This window comes from Centroberyx affinis, unplaced genomic scaffold, assembly GCF_046629955.1.
Source record: "Centroberyx affinis isolate AG114_WGS23_722 - 3 ecotype Tasmania unplaced genomic scaffold, CSIRO-AGI_Caff_v1 ptg000089l_1, whole genome shotgun sequence".
Classification (NCBI taxonomy): Eukaryota; Metazoa; Chordata; class Actinopteri; order Beryciformes; family Berycidae; genus Centroberyx; species Centroberyx affinis.
In genome coordinates this window covers 22,602-43,129 of record NW_027278796.1, presented here as the reverse complement: position 1 = coordinate 43,129, position 20,528 = coordinate 22,602, and the positions used below count along the sequence as shown (strand labels likewise).

General features: G+C 44.4%; 2 protein-coding genes across 4 annotated transcripts; one reads left to right on the top strand and one right to left on the bottom strand.

Moving 5' to 3' along the window:
* Window positions 1–626: 626 nt before the first annotated feature.
* Window positions 627–4,851, top strand: ucmab (upper zone of growth plate and cartilage matrix associated b). 2 transcript variants are annotated; one of them, XM_071522427.1, is made up of 5 exons: window positions 627–707; window positions 934–996; window positions 1,098–1,193; window positions 4,524–4,622; window positions 4,724–4,851. In XM_071522427.1, the coding sequence occupies exons 1-5, from the start codon at window positions 650–652 to the stop codon at window positions 4,819–4,821; spliced, it is 414 nt and encodes a 137-aa protein (XP_071378528.1). In that variant the 5' UTR covers window positions 627–649; the 3' UTR covers window positions 4,822–4,851. The 2 variants fall into 2 exon arrangements, with proteins under 2 accessions (XP_071378528.1, XP_071378521.1); XM_071522420.1 differs by having other exon boundaries at window positions 650–711; window positions 908–996.
* Window positions 4,852–6,936: 2,085 nt separating this feature from the next.
* On the bottom strand, window positions 6,937–20,083 carry LOC139646494 (calcium/calmodulin-dependent protein kinase type 1D-like). 2 transcript variants are annotated; one of them, XM_071522408.1, is made up of 11 exons: window positions 19,851–20,083; window positions 12,692–12,823; window positions 11,332–11,406; window positions 10,888–11,026; window positions 10,645–10,771; window positions 10,273–10,348; window positions 9,454–9,566; window positions 9,216–9,294; window positions 8,350–8,437; window positions 8,171–8,220; window positions 6,937–7,379 (listed from the first exon to the last, which is right to left on the bottom strand). In XM_071522408.1, exons 1-11 carry the CDS (start codon window positions 19,943–19,945, stop codon window positions 6,938–6,940), a joined length of 1,416 nt encoding a protein of 471 aa, XP_071378509.1. In that variant the 5' UTR covers window positions 19,946–20,083; the 3' UTR covers window position 6,937. The 2 variants fall into 2 exon arrangements, with proteins under 2 accessions (XP_071378509.1, XP_071378511.1); XM_071522410.1 differs by having other exon boundaries at window positions 7,195–7,474; window positions 8,058–8,220.
* Window positions 20,084–20,528: the final 445 nt, after the last annotated feature.

Genomic DNA, 20,528 nt, shown 5'->3' with positions numbered 1-20,528 from the left:
AGTTGTTTTCTGACACTCCTCTCCAGAACCTGCAGTGTTGTTAGTCATCCATCTCTCCTCCTGATAGCTACTGACCATGCATGTGTACATCAGCCTCCTGTGCAATTTCTATAGGAGGCAGTGCGCTCCCCTTCCCATGACAGTATGGTGATCTGAATGATGTCATTGTACATCACTTCCCAACTCCCCTCCCCTAAATAACAAAACATGTCCTCACAGGCCCATGCTACCTGACAAATGAATGGTTATCAATCTAGGCCATGTATGGTGTCAGGGGACAGATATTAGCTTACTTTAACTGCACCCAAGTTGACTGTTAACCTGAAAAAGGTGAGAAAAGGAAAACAATAGTTTTATCAGTCAAAAATCTCATTTGAGCCTCTTTATTAGGTGGCCTCTTCCTTTTACTTGGAAATCCTTTGCTGCTGTTTGTGCAGCGTCTACTTGGCCACTTATCAGATCTGCACAGTGTCTCCCTCCCTCTTCTGACCAGCGGTCAATAATCCTGAGATTCCAGCTGATGCCCTTCCTCCAAGCCCCCACCCCACCTCTTTGGGGATCGCGCTCACATACGTCCTACTCACCTCTCTCTCTCTCTTACTCACACACACTTCTCGTATCTCTCGACAGCTCAGACACAGAACTGAAGATGTCCTGGACGCATGCAGCCCTCCTGGCCCTTGCCGCCGTGCTCCTCACACTTTCCTGTGAGTCTGATGCAGGGGATTGGGGGATTTGGGATCAATACACCTTTCAGGCATGTGGATTGGTATTTCAGGAATATGTTGGGTGGATAGGGTTGACGAAAATGAGCAATGTTTTCTGTGTTCTACTGTTTGTGTTCCTTGGAGAGGTAAGCATAGAAGCCCAGGTTCTCTGCTACAGCATGCAGTGTTTTCATTTATAGCATTAATGTTTTGTCCTCTGACCCAGTGTCTCCAGAGGCAGACACTGCAGCTGTGCCTGATGGTAAGGACAGCGCTAAGGATCCAAAAGGTGAGCAGAACTTCAGCTCCATCTCTTCCATCCTGCCTGCAGAAAACATCTGCTCTCTATCCATCTCTTGTGAGCTCAACCTCCTCCTGTCTGCACCGCAGGTCCGCTGAGGAGGATCTTCATGCAGGAGGCCGATGCCTCTAACTTCTTCAGACGCCGCAGCAGAAGGGGTGTGAAGTCCCAGGATGAGATTAACGGTGAGGCTGCTTGGTTCGCTCTGGATTTCTTCTGTTATTTTAGACTGAGGTCTGGTCAGCCAAGGCGGTGTGTGTGGTTGTGTGTATGTGGTAATGACTGCATCTGTGCCTCATTATACAGGTAGACGCTTTGGCTGCAGAGGCACTCTTGCACTGACCTCAAACATTCACTGTTATGCTATGACTGTACTCATTCTGCTGCATCCAAAATGGTAATGATTATACAAATAAATGATGGTTTGACTGAATGGACAGTGAGTGAGCATGTTTATGGCAGTCTGAATATCGTTATGACTGTGAGAGAGGTGGCAGCCAGCGGCTGTTAACTGTATTCTGGAGACCTTGGTGCCAGACCGCCCCACACCAGACCAGCCACACAGCAGCACTGGTTACTGTGCTGGAGGCTGCAGCAGGAGCCACAGGGCAGCATGGAGCACACACACACACACACACACACACACACACACACACACACACACACACACAGCTACATCTACCACAACTCAGTATCGATATGGGAATATATTCCTCACATGTGAAAATTCACATGCTGTAAGATGTTTGACGTTCTTGAATGAGTGCAAGACACTGTTATGTGCAGTTTTGTTGACAGGAAGGTGAGAGAGCACACCAAGAGTGCTGTGATGAATTGGAGTTATGTAACATGATGTGGGCCTGTGTGTAACAACACTCCACTTTGTGCAGTTGAAGGTATGAGGAATTGTTAGAAAACTAATACAAAGCAGAGAACACAGGAAAAAAAGACTGAGATGGATGAGTGAGTGGGCGAGCGGTTGGGAGTTGAATGTGGAAAGTGTCGACACACAGGCACGAAGCATGAAGGGTAAAGTGAGACAAATAAATTGTGCTTACTGTAAGAGAAACTCTCACCACATATTGACACACTGACATACAACACAACACCATGCTTGCAGGTAGATGAAATTTGCAGAGGAAAACATTTGGTTGTTTATTTATCCTGGTGTTGGTGGTTAAGGCGACGAGTTGTGATGCAAGTTTTGACGTCCAAACCGAGAAATCAGCTCCGATGTGGATTTCACCAGACTCCAAATGAATGCCACTGTTTGACTTTTGGTTTTAGTGGGTGTGGGCGAGCGGAGGGGGAGTGGAGGAGGTTCCATGTGTTGTGTCAGGGAAACATAAATGAAATGAGCATTATGTAGCTCTACCTTATTCTCCAATTAGGAAAACAATTAACGTTATTGTGCAGTGTTTGTTTGGGATAAACATCCTTCAGTACTTCACTTGTCAATTAAGTTCATCCTCTCATTTGTAGTCTGCATGTATAAATCTCCAACACTGATCAGCAGTCCAGCTGTAAATCTTCTAAATGTTTTACTTTGTAATTTACAACTAAGTGACTTGAATTCCCAGAGTGAATTCCAGAGTAGAGTAGCTCCTGCTGCATGCACAGACCTGTGCTGGGAATCCTAGAATAGGTCAAAGGTCATGACCTGACCTGGGAAAGGTTTGTATGGCCATCCCAAACCCAGTCTGGTCTCAACAGATGTTCCTTGCTAATGTTAGTCCTGCTGCTTAAAAACCTGCTGGATTGAGACATAAGAGGAATAATCCATCCTAAAACACTTTAACACATCTATTGGCAATGTAACTTGCAATTCTGGGGCCATTTTGCCATTTGGTGGTACATTTTTCTTATTCCTGTGTATAACTGGCCAAACATAGATGGCAAGACATCACATTGAGATATTTCCAATGCAGCTAAAATGGAGTTTGATAGCAGATTTTTTTTTTCAGCTATCTAAAACATCAACGGTTTAATGACAGGTTTTTCTTTAACCTTATACTTAACCCTATACAGTTGAAAAAATATTGTGTCAATTAGGAAGCTTTCATGCACTTTCATAGAGCTGAGTGATTGAAAGTGTTTTCCATCTCTGTTTGGTATGTCAATACATTTGGTCAGTGCAGCAAAATTATAGGCTTCATCCTTCTCTCTGTCTCCTCCATTTGCTCCACCTGTAAACAATGTAAAGCTCTAAGGGAGTTCTTTGATTTTTCTCACCCAGCCAATTCATATTTCTCTCACTGTCCCGTTGGAAGAAGGTTTAGGGCTGTCAGGACCAGAACCAAGGCTATACAGGCACTTGCATTCTATTTGTTATTTAATCTTATTTTATTTTATTTATTTATTGATTTTGTTGTATAAAATAATGGGTATTGTATGTGGAACATACAGGAGGTGGACAAAATTATTGCGACACCTTGCAACATATGGGATATTGGGCCATTCTTCAAGAGGGAAAATCTCCAGTTGTTTGAAGCATGAAGGAGGTGGAAATCTACTCCCCATAAAGGTTAAAATATTGTTTAGATCAGATTCAGGAGGCTATGGAAGGTGTTTGACTTCATCCTGGTGTTCACTAAACCACTCTTGAATTTGTTTTGCAGTATCTATGGGGGCATTACCATCTTTGAATATGGGAACATCATGTGGGAACAGTGTTTGCATCATGTAAAATGTCTTCATATTCCTTGGCCATTATATAACCATGCAGAGCATTCTGTGTTGAAAGCTTCCTTTGGCTTCTTCCAAACATAAACCCAGATGAGGGATTAATTTGACTTTTTTTCCACTGCTATAGGGAAATGGTTTTGTGCTCCTTACACGTGTCTTTGTGCGTTGGCCCTAGATACGAACAGTTTCTGAATGGCAGCCCTGCCATAAGTACTAGCTCTTGAAGCTAATGAATAGTGTTTTTCAGAAGTGTTGATTCAATTCTGTGGTAAGTTTTGAGGCCGTAGTTTTGTGGTGTTTAACTATCGTGTTACGTGTCCAAGAGCTTCAACTTCCAACTACTGTTCTCTTTGCCAATGGGGTTTCTTCATGTTTGCCAAATGTTGACATGATTTTCATCACTGTTCCCCTTGCCATATTAAATAACTCTGCAGTTTGTGTTATCAAGGAATCTGCAAACCAACTATTTTCCTCCTTTGAACTCTTTTAGTTACTTCATGTCACTTGGAAAACAGTATAAAAGTGAGTCATTGTCAGACCTCTTTTAAAGCTGACACTTACAGATAATTGCATCTAACTTATGACTTGTCTGTGTAGCTGCCTTTGTAATTGTGATTTAGTTCCTTCAAAGTTAAAGTCTGTTATTTTGTCCGCCCCCACTGTATATGCATATCTGATGTCCTTTCTTGTGTCTATATCCTCAGCAAACTGAGACACATTCCTAGCAGCCTGGTTGATATGGGAATAAACTGAATCTTAGATCTTAATCATTTTATACTCCAATTAATACATTCTTCACCCTCTTTCATATCTTTTCTCTGCACCTCCAGCTGAGCAGAGGCAGGTTCTGGCCGCAGACGAACGCAAGAGAGAGTACCACGAGGAGAAGAGGAATGAGTTTGAGAGCTACGCCGAAGAGGAGCACGACGGTACGTAAGCCTTCATATCTGATGCAGGTTAGCTGAGCGGAAGACGTTAATTGATTCTACAACCTCATTCATCGCACCGCTGAACTCTAATAATCTTCCAGAACAAAACGAGAGGAGCAGAGAGAGCACCGAGCAGTGGAGGGAGTTCCATTACGACGGGATGCATCCTTCCCATGAGTACAACCGGCAGTCTATCTGAGATGTGAGACCTGCGGCAGTCCCCCCCCCCCCCCGCTGCCGCCCAGGGGAGACCTGAAGCTATAAACAGGCACAACGCCTTGCACCTATGCAATGATGCTTTTCATCACAGACCTTGAGAGTGACATAGTAGAGATATTACCCACAGACTGAGCTCTTTTTAAAAAAAAAATCCCAGCCTTTTATACATTTTGTCAAATAGAGATGGATGCTATTATAAAACTTTACATGTGTAAAATGTTTCAGATTTGAGCATGGCATTACTGTTTTTATAAACAAGTGCAATATTTCTGCTTTATATTTACTCACTTGTGATAGCAGACTTTTTGGCAAGCCTCCAAAAAGTTCAGTTGCATGTCCAAAGAAAATCAATTTTAAAGTCTCTATATTCTGCAGCAATATTTACTATAAGCAATGTGTACAACAACAACCTCTGCTGAATATTGATCTGCATTTTGACTGGTTTGATATTTACTCCATGTCAAAGAAGCAAGCATACAAGCAAACACGCCTCTTCACAATACAGAAATATCTTTTACTCCAAGTACATTTCTGCAACAATATGTAATATATGCATACGGAGGTGCTTTTTTAATGCATAATAATGCTTTATATTTTTGCTTTGTTTTGATGTTTTTGGAGACAAAATACAGGGAAGGGACAACAATAAACACTCATGACCAAAGCAAACTTTGTTATTGAGATTTGTATTTACAGTAAACAGAGGCTCACCCTCCAAGTCGATATTCACTACAACAAGTTAGATAATTCAAGGTGGCAAAACCCTCAATATTGGGCATGTTCTTGTGGAGTACTCTTGTTTCGTCCATGTGGAACGATTTTACATTAAATAGAGGTATCACAGAGAAAATACAGATAATTCAAAGACAGATTCCTCCCTTCTCCTCTCAGTGTGACCAGCTAAAGCCTTGGGGAAGAGAGAGAGAGATAGAGAGAGAAACAGCATCTTGCTGCTAAATTCGACAGGCTGGTATGAAAGCACAGTGATTAAACACAGAGTGTGTGAGCTGTTTTGAGACCAGCCACTTCATGAACGGAAGCAGAGCATGATATTATAACTATTGAACTGTACACTACTGAGCTGGCGATTCTGTAATGGGAGCAACCATTATCAAGACAAATTTTGCATTCATTTGGTTTGTCATTTTCAATTTTAACTATAGATGTGAAATGAGACACTATAGTGATATACGCTTTCCTTCAGTCCAAATCTATAACGCATCATCAAGAAAATTAAGGGGAAGCAATCCATTCAATATCAGTTGCATCATCCTCGCAATGACAACAATAATGGATGTTTTCAAATAAATCATTCGTCAAACTCTCCCAATGGCACATTAGAGTAATATGCAGGATTTGGGGGTTTTATTCATCAACTTCGTCACCATCGTCACTCCAAACACCGGCGTTATGATCACTCTAATTGGGGTTCGGTTAGATTGGTTTGAAAGCACATCCCTGAGAACCGGTCACAAAGCGAGCACACATGGTTGCCCTCCTGTGGTCAAGGAGGACTTCACAGTAACATCAAAGTAAGTCAAATTCATCAAATAAAACAGCAATTATAAAGTAACAACTATTACATAATGTGTCTTTGTCGGTCGATGCAACATCTTTTCAGTTTATAATTCAGTCTTATACACATTTACACGTTTCTGTAAGTGGTATTCTTACAAAAGTCATAATATGTTGTAAGAAAATAAATACATTTCAATTAGGTCATTAGTACAATGCACTGACCATCAAAATTGCCCTTCTCAGCGCTCACACACACTACTAAAGCACATGGTTCTGCTGATATTTTTGTTTTATGTCCAGATACCTTAAAGCAAAGAAATAACACATGTGCCATACTGTTGGAAATTATGACCCTGTGAACCATTGTAGCAATTTACCACAGCAAATTAACGAAAGCTGTCAAAACAACTAGAAATTCAGAGTGCAGATGATAGAGTCACTATTATTTACTGTAGCATGAAGCTCATATTTCAATTGCGTAACATTACTCCACTCAACAGTTCCAGGCAGAATATTCACACAAGGCATACAGTGGAGCGTCCTATCTCAAGACGCTCACAGTCAAAATTACAGCAGCTTCAATAAAGACATAAAGACAGATTTCCCTTAGTGTGGCACGTCCCAGACCAGCTCCTTTTTGACTGCCAGACAGCCATGTTCCAGGCTACATGGCTTCCATAATGACAACCTTTGGTTTGGAGACAGTGAGCCTCTCCCCCTCTACACTTCCAGGTCTGTGTTACAGTAGGAAGGGAAGCACCGGGGTGCTGTGCTGAGCCATGGTAAATGGAGCCGGGCCAACGCTCCTCAAGTTCCTCCCAGTGCACGAGCGGCAGCGACAGTGGCAGATGGGAGGAGGCGGGATGGGCAAACTGGGCGACGACGTTGACTTCTGAGGCCTGGGATGGTTTTCCCGTCTCAAAGCTCCGTTGTCTCCCAGCTGACCTCCCGCGGAACCTGGCGTCATTTAGTCCCTGTGTGGATGACCGTGACGGTGGAGGGTCGTGGTCGGGACTGGTCCGCCACCACCGACGGATCCTCTCGTACCGCAGAGGAGGCGTTAGAGTCCTGACTGTAGACTTTAACTGCAGAGGGCAACGGGGCTATCGGGGGACCTGTGGGAGAACCAGAATATCAACAAATTGTATTTGCATCATATCATTAGTTTAGTTTTGTTTGACAAATGTGAAAAATACAACATATAGAAAAAAACAATGCACGTAACAAGGATGATGCATGAAAATCAGAGGCGTATTTCCAACATACTCATCAGTGGCAGCATACATTAATATTATTACAACAATATATGATTATGTGCTACATTACGATTCAATACAAAAGCTAAAAAAGACATTGTTAAAAAAAAATAACTACACAATGCAATAAACATTTAATGTAACACTGCAAACAATAACCATCAAATAAAGCATTGCAACAGATGTGGTGGGTATGAAAGCCCTGTCTTTAAGGATGCATAGTTCTGTTAAATTAAATGACACCAGATACACCCTAACAGCATGATTAATGTATCCAATTTAATTTAGAAAATTAATTGAAAATTATGTATCAAGAGAGCTTTTAAACGATTGCAAATCAGCTTAATGGAGAGAGGGCCAAACTGAACAGAGCTCAGTTGACTGTGGAACAAAAAGTTGGACAGGCTGAGGCTCTGCAGAGAGTTTCTGAAGTGTCACTCACAGTCCTTGAGGGAGAGAGGGGCGCAGTCCACAGACTGGCTCTTGGCTGGAGCGCGGCTCTGGGTGTTGGCCGAGGAGTTGGCGCTGTGAATGCTGCTGCCAAAGCTAGTGCCCAGCTGCAGGCGCCTCATGTGGCGAATCACAGCCGTGGCATTAAAGGCTTGCTGTGAGAGGGCAGGAGAAGCGAGAAGCAGAGAGAGAGAAGAGTGAGAGAGGCTGCAAATACAGAGGAGAAGAAAAGGACTAAAATGTAATACTTTTAGTTCAAGGATGCTGAAGTCTCCTGTGCTCACCCTCCATTTGCTTTTGGCAAAGTTTTTCCGCATCTGTCGACTGACGGATTCGTGAATGTTCTTGCAGAGAGCAGTGTCCCCAGCAATCCTGAAAATTAAAGTCAAGTCCTTTTAGATAATGTGAACAACAATTAGCATACAGAACATGATGCTTCATTAAACAAACCAATTTATATTTGCATCTTTAATACCTTGGGAATCACCATCATCACAATATTTTCCTGTTAATGTGAATCCATCTGGCGCAGGCCATTTATTTTCACTCTACTAAAACATCTTCGGTTGATGAGGGTAAGCATTTTTTCTAGGAGCTCAGATATCACTTTCTGTCGCCTGCAACATAATAGCTCTGCATCCACTGCTGGTCTGATGCTTTCCCCAATGAAAGCCATTTCTCACCGCTATGACACCTGTTACCAGTGTCACAAACCACGTATTTGTATCAGAAGGACCACCTGCCCAGGACCCGAACGGCCCATTACCGGCTAACAGACCTATTCATATTGGCCACCTCAGCCGGAGACAGCAACCCACACACGCTCCCTCTCGTTAGCTCCTGCTCAGGCCTGGGAAGACATTCTAATTGTTCATTAAAGCCTCCACATTCTTCAAGGATCCTTCAGGACGCCAGCCACTAATTGGCAGCCATTTATTCAGCAGATTTCTCTCTCAGGGCCGGCGGTGCAGAGCGGAGCTGGGTTCGGGGCTTGGAGCCATGGCGACAGATGACAGTGGGAGGACATGCTCTCCACGACAAATGCGTCAGCCCGGCAATCTGCGTCATACTGCTGTTTTGTCGCACCAAGATGTGTGGTTCCCTATGATTGTCTGGTTGGGGCTCAGTGTGGCGGCGGTTAGTTTCTCACCAGGGGTGCTGAAGGGCCTGGTCACATGTGAACCTCTTCTCCGGGTCCTTCTCCATTAGGCAGCTGATGAAGTCTTTGGCTATGGAGGGAATGTAATGGTCAAGAAAATTGAGAATATCTTCCAGACGCTGCCACTGCCAAGTATTGCCGACTATATTTGCAAACAACACAGTGTACAGGATGTGTATATGTTTGCACACAAGCAAACACACACACACAGACATATGATATAACTTACCGGAGTCTGATATGTCATCCCAATACGGTGCGTCAAACTCATAGTCTGCCTTGAGAATCTGCTCAAAGAGCTTTGAATCATTCTCATCATAGAAAGGAGGGTAACCGCACAGCCTAAGGAGACAGATGATTACACAACAGTCAGTGCGAGTGCTATTATCCAGCTGATGTTAGAAACTTTAACCCAAATCTAAAAGGATTTAGCGTGACTTAATCTCATTCAGCGGTGATTTGATCTTTCATATCGCATGTAACAGCAGTCGGTTCAGAGGGATTATGGCAACTACACGAATACCAAGGAGAGACAAAATGGGACTAAACAGTCCATTTTCATATGATTTGGAAACAACGGACATGTCCATTGCAAATCTGCGCCATAAATCCACGGCTATTTATAAACAAACATCCAGCTGTGGATACGACATCACAAGTCGTATCCACAGCTGGATGTTGATTGTAAAAGAGATGATTCCACAACAACTGCCATGCACAGCTCTCATTTGTGAGGGCATCAGAAACTCTTCCACTTGATTACCTTAAAAGTCTTCACACCTAACGAACAGATAACGAGACTGGGGATTTTCTCCTCACTAACGAGCGTCACCACTTAACTTAATTAGTTTGGCAGCTTTGTGTAACACTTTCCACTGAAAGCTTTTCGGGGGCTGTAAAATAGGAACAGTAGGATTACATTGTGGGCATCCCTCAGACTACGCTTATGATCCTGCAACAGTGATCAGCATTGAATCAATAGGCAACACCTATTAAAAAAAAAAAAAAAAAAAAAAGGTGATATTTTTATTGAAAATTGAGCACTCACAGAATATAAGCGATGACCCCAATAGACCAGCAGTCCACAGCTTTGCTGTAGGGCTTCTGAGCTAAAACCTCAGGAGCTGGGAAAATGGAATTATTAAAAACAAATGGTGAGACAAACTGGTATTGATCGAGTGAAACACTGGGAGCAGCTTTAGGCCAGCTAAGATCACCATGGCACAAAGGCTACAGAAGATGTGTGAATGTTGTATTTTGATCTGAAAAGATCTGTTTGCTCATTACTCTGGTGATGGAAGATTGCCTGTGGCAACTGGTTAAGGTTAGCCAAAGGCTAATGAAAGATTAGATTAGGTCAAGTGCATCTCATTATGTCAGTAACTTTCCACCAAACCCAGAGCTCAGAGGGCAGGCTCACCCACGTATCCTGGAGTCCCGCAGGCGGTGGCCATCACATCACCTGTTCCCTCCATCTTAGACAGGCCAAAGTCACTGATCATGATCTTTGATTCATCGTGGGGGTTGAAATACAGCAGGTTCTCTGGCTAGAAACGGAAGGAAGCAGTGTGGGCGTCAGTGAGTATGAGGGTGAGCATGTGTACGTGTGTTCACATGGTCTCATGTACTTCTGAGTGAGTGTGAATATTAAGAACTGCGATACCTTCAGGTCTCGGTGTACTATGCCCATGGAGTGGAGATAGTTGACCGCATCCAAGACCTGCCGGATGAGTCTGCTGGCATCCATCTCTGTGTAGAAGCCCTTCTCCACGATGCGGTCAAACAGCTCACCTCCAGACACCCTGACAGCACATATGGAAAATCAGCAGACATTTAAATAAATTTTTTCAGTACAGCTTTAGTCCATCTAATAGAATACATGCTGTCTACAAAACAGTGTCGTTAAAACAATGACACGTACATCTTTTAGGCAACATTGTGCTGGCATTCACTCCTACTCAGAGGCACATCTAAGGGCAAAGATGCCTCAAGGACGCTGTAGATGCTTATTCAAGCGAAAACCACAATACATTATCAAAATGACCAGCCAAATGGAAGGCAAGGGGATGACTCAAGTCTAAACAATGCGGTGGGTTGATGTACTTACAGCTGCATTATGAGGTACAGGTGGTTTGAGCTCTCATAGATGTCCTCCAGAGCCACTATATTCTCATGCTTTATCCTGGGAGGGAGAACAGGAAATTCAATTCAGTTGCTGTCAGCCTCTGTTCATTTCAGCACAGTCCGCTAACCAGGTGCAATTACCCCATTCTTTTGTTGAAATGAAGCCCTGCCATGTAAACTTGCTTCTCACATTCCGAAAAATAAAGTGTTTTTCAGTTTCTGGAAAAGCAACTTGCCCTACATGTGTGTGTGTCTACCCGCGCGTGTGTGTGTGTGTGTTCACAATCCTCAAAATGAACCCGGTATAAACTGTATACTCTGCACAAAGCGGGCCACATAAGGGAGAAAACCTTTTTGTGCATGATGGAGAGCGGGGATTCTTGGAGGATGCTAATCAGTGACTCACGAAGCGGCAACCCCCGTCAGCGGGAGCGCCTGAAGAAAAGAATATAGAATCAATCAAGGTGCTGGGAGTCTGTGTCCAGGCAACCATCCAGCAGGGTTAAGGTAAATGCAAAAAAAAAAAAAAAAAAAAAAAGGAAAGGAAAAAAACAAGCTCCAAGCAGATATGCTGACGACGGAGCATATTCAGAGGGGCAGGTGGATGAAAAGGAGAAGGTGGGGGTGGAAGAGGAGGAGGAGGAGGGAGGAGGAGAAGGGAAGGGAGGGGAGGGGAGGGAGGGGGTCTCAAAGGACTAAACAACCTCCGCAACTTCCTTTCTCAGTCCCGTTTGGGTGGCCCGGAACCAAAACAAGGTTGTTGTTTCAGGGTTGTGTGTGTGATTAACGGAAGAGGAGTGAGGAAGTGCGAATGCGGAGGAGAGGGAGAAAAGGGGATGAGAAATTGAAAGAAAGAGAAAGGGGAAACTGGAGTCAAAGGATAGCAACTGTAACCAGGCAACTACGCCCAACAACTGGCTTGCTCTCGTCAAGAGTGACTGATAACCGAGCCTCTCAGGGGAATTACTCATCAGGCCCTGGAGGAGAATGGAGTGTCACCTGGTGTCAACACAATCCTGTCCTGTGTGTGTGTGTGTGTGTGTGTGTGTGTGTATGTGTGTGTGCAAGTGAGTGTTAAGACAAAAATTGGGTGGATAGATGGGATTCGACAAGGCGGATAGATGGGATTCGACAAGGAAGTCACTTTGGCTCGGCAATGACTGTTAAATAAACTGTGCTGCATTGGCATCCCAATTCCAAGCCATTACTCAGTCAGTGGATGTGCGCCAGCCAAAAAGGAGAGAGACATAAGTTTCCCAGTGGATGTCGCAAGGTGGGTGACCCTTTTTAAAGTGTTGTGCTTTTTCAGCAAAATCCCCGTGGCGGCGTCACGCAGTACCTACTTCCTAAGCACAGCGATTTCATTTTCAATGCTGGTCTCCTTCCCCTTCAGTGCTTTTTTAGGGATGCACTTTATTGCAACCATCTTTCCGGTGGCCTTCTCCCGAGCCATCACCACTTCGGAAAATGCACCACTGTGAAACACACAAAGAGAGAGAAGGGGGGGGGGGGGGGGGGGGAGAGGGAGAGAGAAAGAGATACACGTTTGTCAGCTTTACATGAGCTCAGGCAATATTGACACAGAAAACCTATGCTCAGTGAATAGATGGAGGGCACTCAGAGGTAGACAGGCCAAAGTACACAAACAGCATATTGTGAATATTTACTGAGAACCAGCTAAGTCCCTGACTATGAGCAACAGCCTTCTGTGTTGGCTTATGGTTGGTGTATGTGTGTACTGTACTTGTGTGCAGCCAATAGCATGGCAAACACTTTTAAAACCTCTAAAAAACACCCATTTAGGACGGTAGATAGCGTGTCTTCCTTGGCCATCTGTCTCTATACATGAAAGCCTTAAAAAAACAAATATGGAATTAAGGGAATATTTGCTCAAGCAATCTGTATCTGTTGCTATGATACCACATTCAGTCCACCTTAATAAATCTCTTTGAGCAGGCAACGTGATTGCTTTTTCCTTCTCATTTTCCCCCTCCACACCTTCGCAGGGACCTTTCCCCTTCAACCGTCCCCAGCAGGGGCTTGTAGTGAGGATCATAGACAGAGATTGAAGATTGAGGCTCAATGGTCCAAGTTCCCTTGACCAAAACAACTAATGATCTAAAAGACTGGGCTAATCCTTGATCACAAACACACGCGTCCCGACCTCATTTAATATTTTCACCAAAACTCACTGGTACTTTTCAAGCCACCTCTGTGATTTTACATAGTTCCTTTCTTCTGCATATTTTCTTTTTCTCTTCTGCTTTTTAAATCTCAAACCCAGTGGAAATAAATGGCTTGTTGAACGTCATCAGTCCTACAAAGTTAGGGACGTGGAGAAACACACACACACACACACCTGAATTGAGAGTCACCTCTGCACTGTCTTTTAAAAAAAAGCGAGAAGGCTAATGTAGAAGGGTCTATTATGTTCTCGGTGTGTAATCAGTTCCTCCCAGCGGGCTCTAAACTCAGCGGCGCTCAGTCCACTAAGTCCCCCCGTGGTCATCAAATCCACGCTAATCCCCCTCTCTACCGTCCGCAGGGGGGAGGGACAGGCATACAAACACAGACACAGGATAAACACACTACCTGGTCGCAGAGCCGGGCCCCAGGTGTGATGAGGTGGAACACACTCGCTGTAAACAAACAGAACTGAGGGGGGCTTGGAGCAGACGCCCTTCTGACTTTGACCCCATTCTGACACATGATGTGGGGCAATATGGAAATTCAAGGGCTTGTGTAAGTGAGGGAGTCGGGGCACTACAGGCTGGCGTCACCCTAGCCTGTTACAGCACTATCTTCTTACTGCAGTTGATGCTGTGAGGAAAACGAGCATCATTTCTATTCAGCGCATGCAACCAATTTCCACAGCTGTGTGGACATTAGGAGAAGTACGAAATTCCTCCACCGCCACGCTGCGTCTGTGAAACGACTCTCTTGCATGTCTTTACGAAGCGCGCTTTCCGCTCTCTGCAGCAGGAGAAACACAATGATTAAAACCACAGGAAACCTGTGAACTCGCTGAGAGGGTGGTTAGAGCATGCAGCGGCACCATTTCTGTCCCCCACCTCAACACGTTGAGACACAGTAGCATCACTTCCTGACAATGACAACATAACAGATTGAAGCACTGTGACTTCCCTCGCACTGTCAGCGCATCAACCATGACAAACTGTGGTGCAGGCTCCAATAGCATCCATTTTATTATTTCATAATTCACAGGAATCAAAGGTGCAATCTCTGCTAGAGGCACGCATATGGTGCTGCCGCCACCCACATATGCGTGCATACATCCATATGTACAGACGCAAAAACGCATCTACAATCAAGCATAGCTCAAAAACCTGTGTGACTAACAGGTACATCTACTTTGCCCCTAGAATAATCCTAGGTGTGAGCTGGAGCCGCATTAAGGGATGAGAGAAGCTCCATCTGAACTGGACCCTTGATTAAAGCTCATCTCAATCCATTACGCCAGATGAAATGATTGTATGGCTACAAAATGTTTCTGACCCAGTGTCACACAGTGCACTCTGCCTCACGGCCTCACTTGCTGCAATAAAGCGGACATACTGGCTCAGTTAGTTGAATAATACTACTTGAATTGTAAGTTCTGTTCGCAGAGCAACAGAGCTCCCTCTTCACAGCTCTTGGATCGCAGTATGAGCCGTGTGTGACAGTCTGCAGCCACACAACACCACCACACCATGTACAAGACAGCCAAGCCAAACTGGCTGACTAATGTGAAATGTGAATGTGGGCTGCATTCTCTGTGAAACCCACTGGAGGCTGATGCTGCAGATGCAGAGTTCGTCCTGTACCAAGACACCATCCAGAAAACTTTTCAGGCAGTGACCTAGCTTGCGATCCCAGGCAATTATGTAAATGCTGAGCACTTTTGATGGAATAGTGTTTTCGAGGGGTCTGTTTCTCGGGGACAGAGGCTGGCTTATTGACATTCACTGCCTGTGCTTGTATGGTGCTGCTGAGTAATCACACTGAATCATCTTGTGTAAGACGCATTAGAGCAGCCCGTTATGCAACATATGGGATGGAAAAGTCGGAATTTGATAATCCAGGTGGAGCTTGTGCCAGTGAAACCCATCATACTCAACAGTCACCTTTCAGCGGTGCAATGGCAACTCTTAACCAGAAATATGACAGCTGATATTACCTATGCTTTGGGGAGGAAGCTAGGAAAATTGATATGTATACATAATTTACAACAACTTTTTGAAGGCTTCACAATGCAACAGAGGAAGAGGCTTCCTTTAGTAATACTACGCACTAAAATGTCATACAAGAATAGAATTACATTTCCTGCAGCTCTCTAGATGGGTGCAAAAAAATTACTTTCCTAGTATTGTTGTATAGCATCTTCTGAAGGGGAAAGTCATCAATTGCCTGTTGCCTTAACAAAGCAGCTCCTCGTGGACGCAGAGTACTGCTGGTTTTCTATCCTACCATGTAGTTAATAGCTTTCATCTGGCATCGCAGGTCTAATTGAGTCCCTGTTATATGGGTAGAATGAAACCCAGCAGGACTCGGCATCCCAAGGACCGGAGTTGGGCCTTAACAGCATGTGGGACCTGAGGCAGCTTTCCTGGAAGGTTTGCCAGACTGTTGATTAAATGGAGAAAATAATCACTCAGATCTTTCCTGGAGGGTCAGTTCGCAGCCTGATAAGAGCTAATGCCGCTCATAAACAACTACATAAATAAATAAACAAACTGTCAAACACTCCAGAGACAGGTTTGGCAAAAACCTGTCTGAAGATATGGCTAAGCCAGAGATCTCATGGGAGAAGCAGATTTATTTTGATAAAGGCGATTACAGCCTCCTCTGCACAGATATGGAATCGTCTGGCTCACTTCAACTCCCTGAGAGGCCCTGAGGGGGACAGGAACACAAATGGACACTCATGAAATGACTACGCATGCAACCAAGATTATCTTGGGAAATATTTGACACCCCATCACTGTAGTTAGCAGTTTTCATGACAAAGTACCCCCTGCCATTAGTAGGACACATTTTAGGTATATGTAGCTAGAGAGTGGTGGTGGGAAGTAGTAGACAGTGACTTCTGAGGGCTTCCATCATCCCAGTTGCCTAGCTGCCATTTCAGACACACTCAGGCTGCTTTCAAGGACCCAACTAGCCTCTCCACAGGCTGGGTTAGAGGAAATGATCAATGCACAGAGGCAACAGTAGTTACTTTTCCACATCGGGGACAGGTAAGGCTTTTGTCAGAGCCAGGGTCAGCTTAACACCAGATGTGAAACCCTGCTTATTCATACATAAACTTTAAGACTATTTTCATCTTTGTTGCCAATAAGCTGCAAATGGAATCACAGAGATGTGACTTTGAGGGGAAACAGGAGATATAAATAATGAGTTAGCTATGGTTTAGCCATCTTTGGCCCTGCAGTAGAAACCAAGCTAACAGCGAATCACTTTTCTCCACAATCTCTGAGAGAAATCCATCAACAGCATCAACAGTTAATGGAAATCTGGAAAACATGACAAAGCACTCAGGAGGGGTGCAACAGAGAAGCATCATTTTTGGGAAGTGGTTCTTTTTAATACGTCCACCATTACCACCGCATTTAAATAAATAAAATCTCTGCACCCTTAAAAGTATTTCAAGTGAGTGAAGTATGTTGGTGCTAAAGGTATCTCAGACTAGCATGTCATCATCCCCGTTGTGAGCAGCAACTCTGCTTATGCTACCCATTTAGATCACTTCCCTTTGGGGATCTATGAAGGTGCTCATGGTGAGGTTACTTAATTTGCTCCCTTGGAGTATGAGCAGCTTAAGGCTCTGAAATTAGCCCCGAGGCAAGTGGCAGTCATGTAGGTGGACTGGCTTCGGTGGTGCAGATCTCATTAACTCACAACAGCTACCGCATGACAGAGGGAAGAAGAGTGGCCAAACCATTACTAGCACTGCTGCAGGCTTCCTATTCCCACACTACTATTGATCCATGAAATCCAATCAATCATAACATTCACACAGAGATTGATCACCAGTGGCAGCCAACATTTAATTTGCCTCTCTATTTAGAACCTTTATTTGAATGTGCACTTTGTTTTGCATGTAAAATCGTATCCTGCTTTTTTCACAAAGCCAAATATCACACTCTTACTCTTACAGTCATAGCTGCTATCATTAGAGGCGATCAATTGGAGATTATGATGCGGGGAACAGTGACTGAGTTTTGGTTGCCAAGAGGAAGCTACGAGGAGATGATCCCTTTTGGACATCGATGGGGAATCCTGAGGAACTTAACGTTGAAAAGGGGCGGAGGAAGAGGGATAATCTATGTCTCTTCCTCTGTCCAACTCTCCTTCCTAGATCAGCCTATTCTTAATCCCCAGACAAAGCTGCGGGTCTGCGCAAAAGAGGGCGGGATCCCCGTAGCTTTCCTACCCTCTGTGACCCGTTGTGGGCCCCCGCTGTGCAGCACAGCCTGCACAACAAGGCACTCCCCGATTAAGACACACAGGAGCTCTTAAAATGGGACTTACTTCAAAAGTAATAAGGACAAGTACACGCTGTACAATATGGAAGATAAGGGTGAGCAATCACAAACTGGTCCGTTAGTTTTGTGTGTTGGGTTGTGGGCGAGGCTGTGTGTTCCTCCAACCTGACCATTGTTTGGACAGAAATTCATGATGATTCACTGGTGTTATTCAGAGGCTCTTTCACAGATAAATGAAAGCCTTAGGGAAATCAGAACTGCCTACAGGTTGTCTGATTGTTGAGTATGACAACTGAAGTGCCGAGTGTGCCGTTATGAATCATCACAAATCCATGAGAATACTATGATGCTGTTCTTCAGGTACAACGCATCTGCGGTCACGCTGAACTGCAGATTCAAGAGGTTCAGCAGAACTAGGCCGTCCTAAAGGATGCCAAGAGGACACAACTTGTTCCCCGACAACAGAATCAAGGAGGTTATACACACACAAAATGGAAGGAACACAGACCCACAGGTGTAGAGACAGAGGCGCCTCGTTAATAGTCATCCCAGAATTATATACTGTTTGCGATGGGGGGGGATGGGATCATTTAGAGGCGAGGCACACATGAGTTTTGCATATCTGACGCCAGCAAAACCCATCAGCACTCCAGACAGCGCCTGTTCTATGTTAACATTTATGAATGGAGACCAGCTTCCATGTTTATTGCAGACCATGGTGACCACAGGCTGTTTTTTTTCGTTCAGCTTGACACCAATTTCCCAGGCTAAAAACCATATTTCCCCTGGGAGACTCCCTCCTCCACACAGGCCTCCCCCAACAATATAAACATCGCCACATCAAATTCCTCTCAGTCAGGGGAGAGGGAGGTGGCTTTGGGTCTCGCCTTCGGGCAAACACACCAGGAAAATGACCGATATAATCAATCGTTTGACAGATTTCTTCTCAACACACAGAAATCTACTTTATCTCAAGACTGTCGGCCCGATTCTTGTCTCCCTCATGTATGCATGAACGGCCCTTGACCAAATTCCCTTAGAAGTTTGAGTCTTCCATTTGGGGAATTTGCCCTTCAAAGTGAGCACTTAGGCTCCCCTTCTGCTCCATAACTTATCCAGTGAAGAAAAGACATTAAGTCAAGCAGCACTAACAGTGGACTAAAATAAACTCTGGAATTTGTCCGCGCTGTGGTCCAAGTGCAAGAGAATAACTTGTGAAACAAGCAAGGAGCCAAACTGGTCCCCCAACTACATGAACAAGCCAAAAACGAAACCCAGCCTCAATCTAGTTCTCAAGTGTGGTTAAGTATGTTTGTTGTGTGAACAACTATTTGTGGCGCTGGTTCACATGAATTCATAAAGCCAGAAAGCTTGTTTCCCAGCTGAAATCCGTTCAACTGTTTGCTGAACGAGTGTTTACAATCGCCGGCAAAAACGTGCTATTTTAAAGCAAGCTTGTGTGATGTGGCTTGAGAATACATGAAGACATCACAGATGGCCCGTTAATTTGGGAGGGCCCAAGTTTACCTCATGATTTGTGTATGCAAATACGCCCTGCTGGCTTTGTTTTGTCGTTACATTTTGTACAAAAAGACCCCAGGTAAATGGCTGCTTAACATAGCTCTACATGTTTTAACACTAATCTCTGGGAAGAATAAAAATACGGTTGTTGTTCAATGAAGTATGATATAATGCGGGACACCATGCGTGTACGGCTTCACACACAATTGTGCCCCAAATGTTTCATGAGCAATTACTTCCACAATTAACTAATGATGGTCCCAATTAAATTTCAACATTTCTGTTTTCTCATGCAATAACTTCAAAAGGCCCTGTCGCTATCATCGTCGAGACATCTTGACTTAATTCAAGAAATATTCAACAGCTGTCAGTCGGCATTCATTTCCGTTATAACGATACAATGTGTCATTGTTGTCTGACGCTAATGGCACAACTGGATACAAAGTTTCAATTCAGAGCCTGTCGTGTGGCAACGCTACATTATCTTGTTACTCACGTCCCAAGGACTTCCTTGAAGTCAAATATTTTCTTGATATCATCGACATGCTTTTTCCAAGATCCATCGCTGGACTCGCCGTTTTCTCTCGCCATTTCGCACGGGCAGGGGAGAAAAGACGTGAGGGAGCTGGAGCTCACTACAGGCGTCTCACCCAGACAAAAAAGTAGTGCACTTCTGTATTTCGCCAAGGGTTTCCTGGCTATTTGTCAGCGCAGACTATCTTGCTTCCTCAGCCCATGCATACAGCCAGACAAGCCAAGGCAAGGAGGGGAGGTATGTCCTACCCCGAGAGGTTATTTGACTAATCTGTTTGACGTAGCGGATCCCGAGCTTCCCCACTATTCAGTTTTCTGTGATAGGGGAAACACAGACTCCCCCCGGCAGGATTCAGTGTCGGGCGACGGTGCGTTAAGGTGAGGTCGGGCTACTTGCAGGATGACACTTGGAAGTCAGTCGCATCCGAGCTGCTGTGCCATTGAGTCACACCGACCGCCCTGTGGTTGTTATAGCAATAGGAGTGGGAGGTTGCTGCTCCCGCCTATCTATCTGACAGCATGTACAGTGAACGATTTAAGTGTTCGCATTGCACCAAATCAATGACCCAGTGGAAACTATGCTGGACTTAACGGCGTGGTCTGTTGTCCCCGATTAACTATAAACTTTAATGCTGGTGAA

Bases quoted from the DNA above. Each gene is read 5' to 3' on its own strand.
- LOC139646494 (XM_071522408.1), bottom strand. From the start codon at position 19,945: ATGGCGAGAGAAAACGGCGAGTCCAGCGATGGATCTTGGAAAAAGCAT. The intron at 11,027-11,331 runs GTAAGTACATCA...ATGTGCTGTCAG, and splicing joins CTGTACCTCATAATGCAGCT to GGTGTCTGGAGGTGAGCTGT. The intron at 10,772-10,887 runs GTATCGCAGTTC...TTCCGTTTCTAG, and splicing joins TAGTACACCGAGACCTGAAG to CCAGAGAACCTGCTGTATTT.
- ucmab (XM_071522420.1), top strand. From the start codon at position 650: ATGTCCTGGACGCATGCAGCCCTCCTGGCCCTTGCCGCCGTGCTCCTC. The intron at 1,194-4,523 runs GTGAGGCTGCTT...CTGCACCTCCAG, and splicing joins GTCCCAGGATGAGATTAACG to CTGAGCAGAGGCAGGTTCTG. The intron at 4,623-4,723 runs GTACGTAAGCCT...ATAATCTTCCAG, and splicing joins CGCCGAAGAGGAGCACGACG to AACAAAACGAGAGGAGCAGA.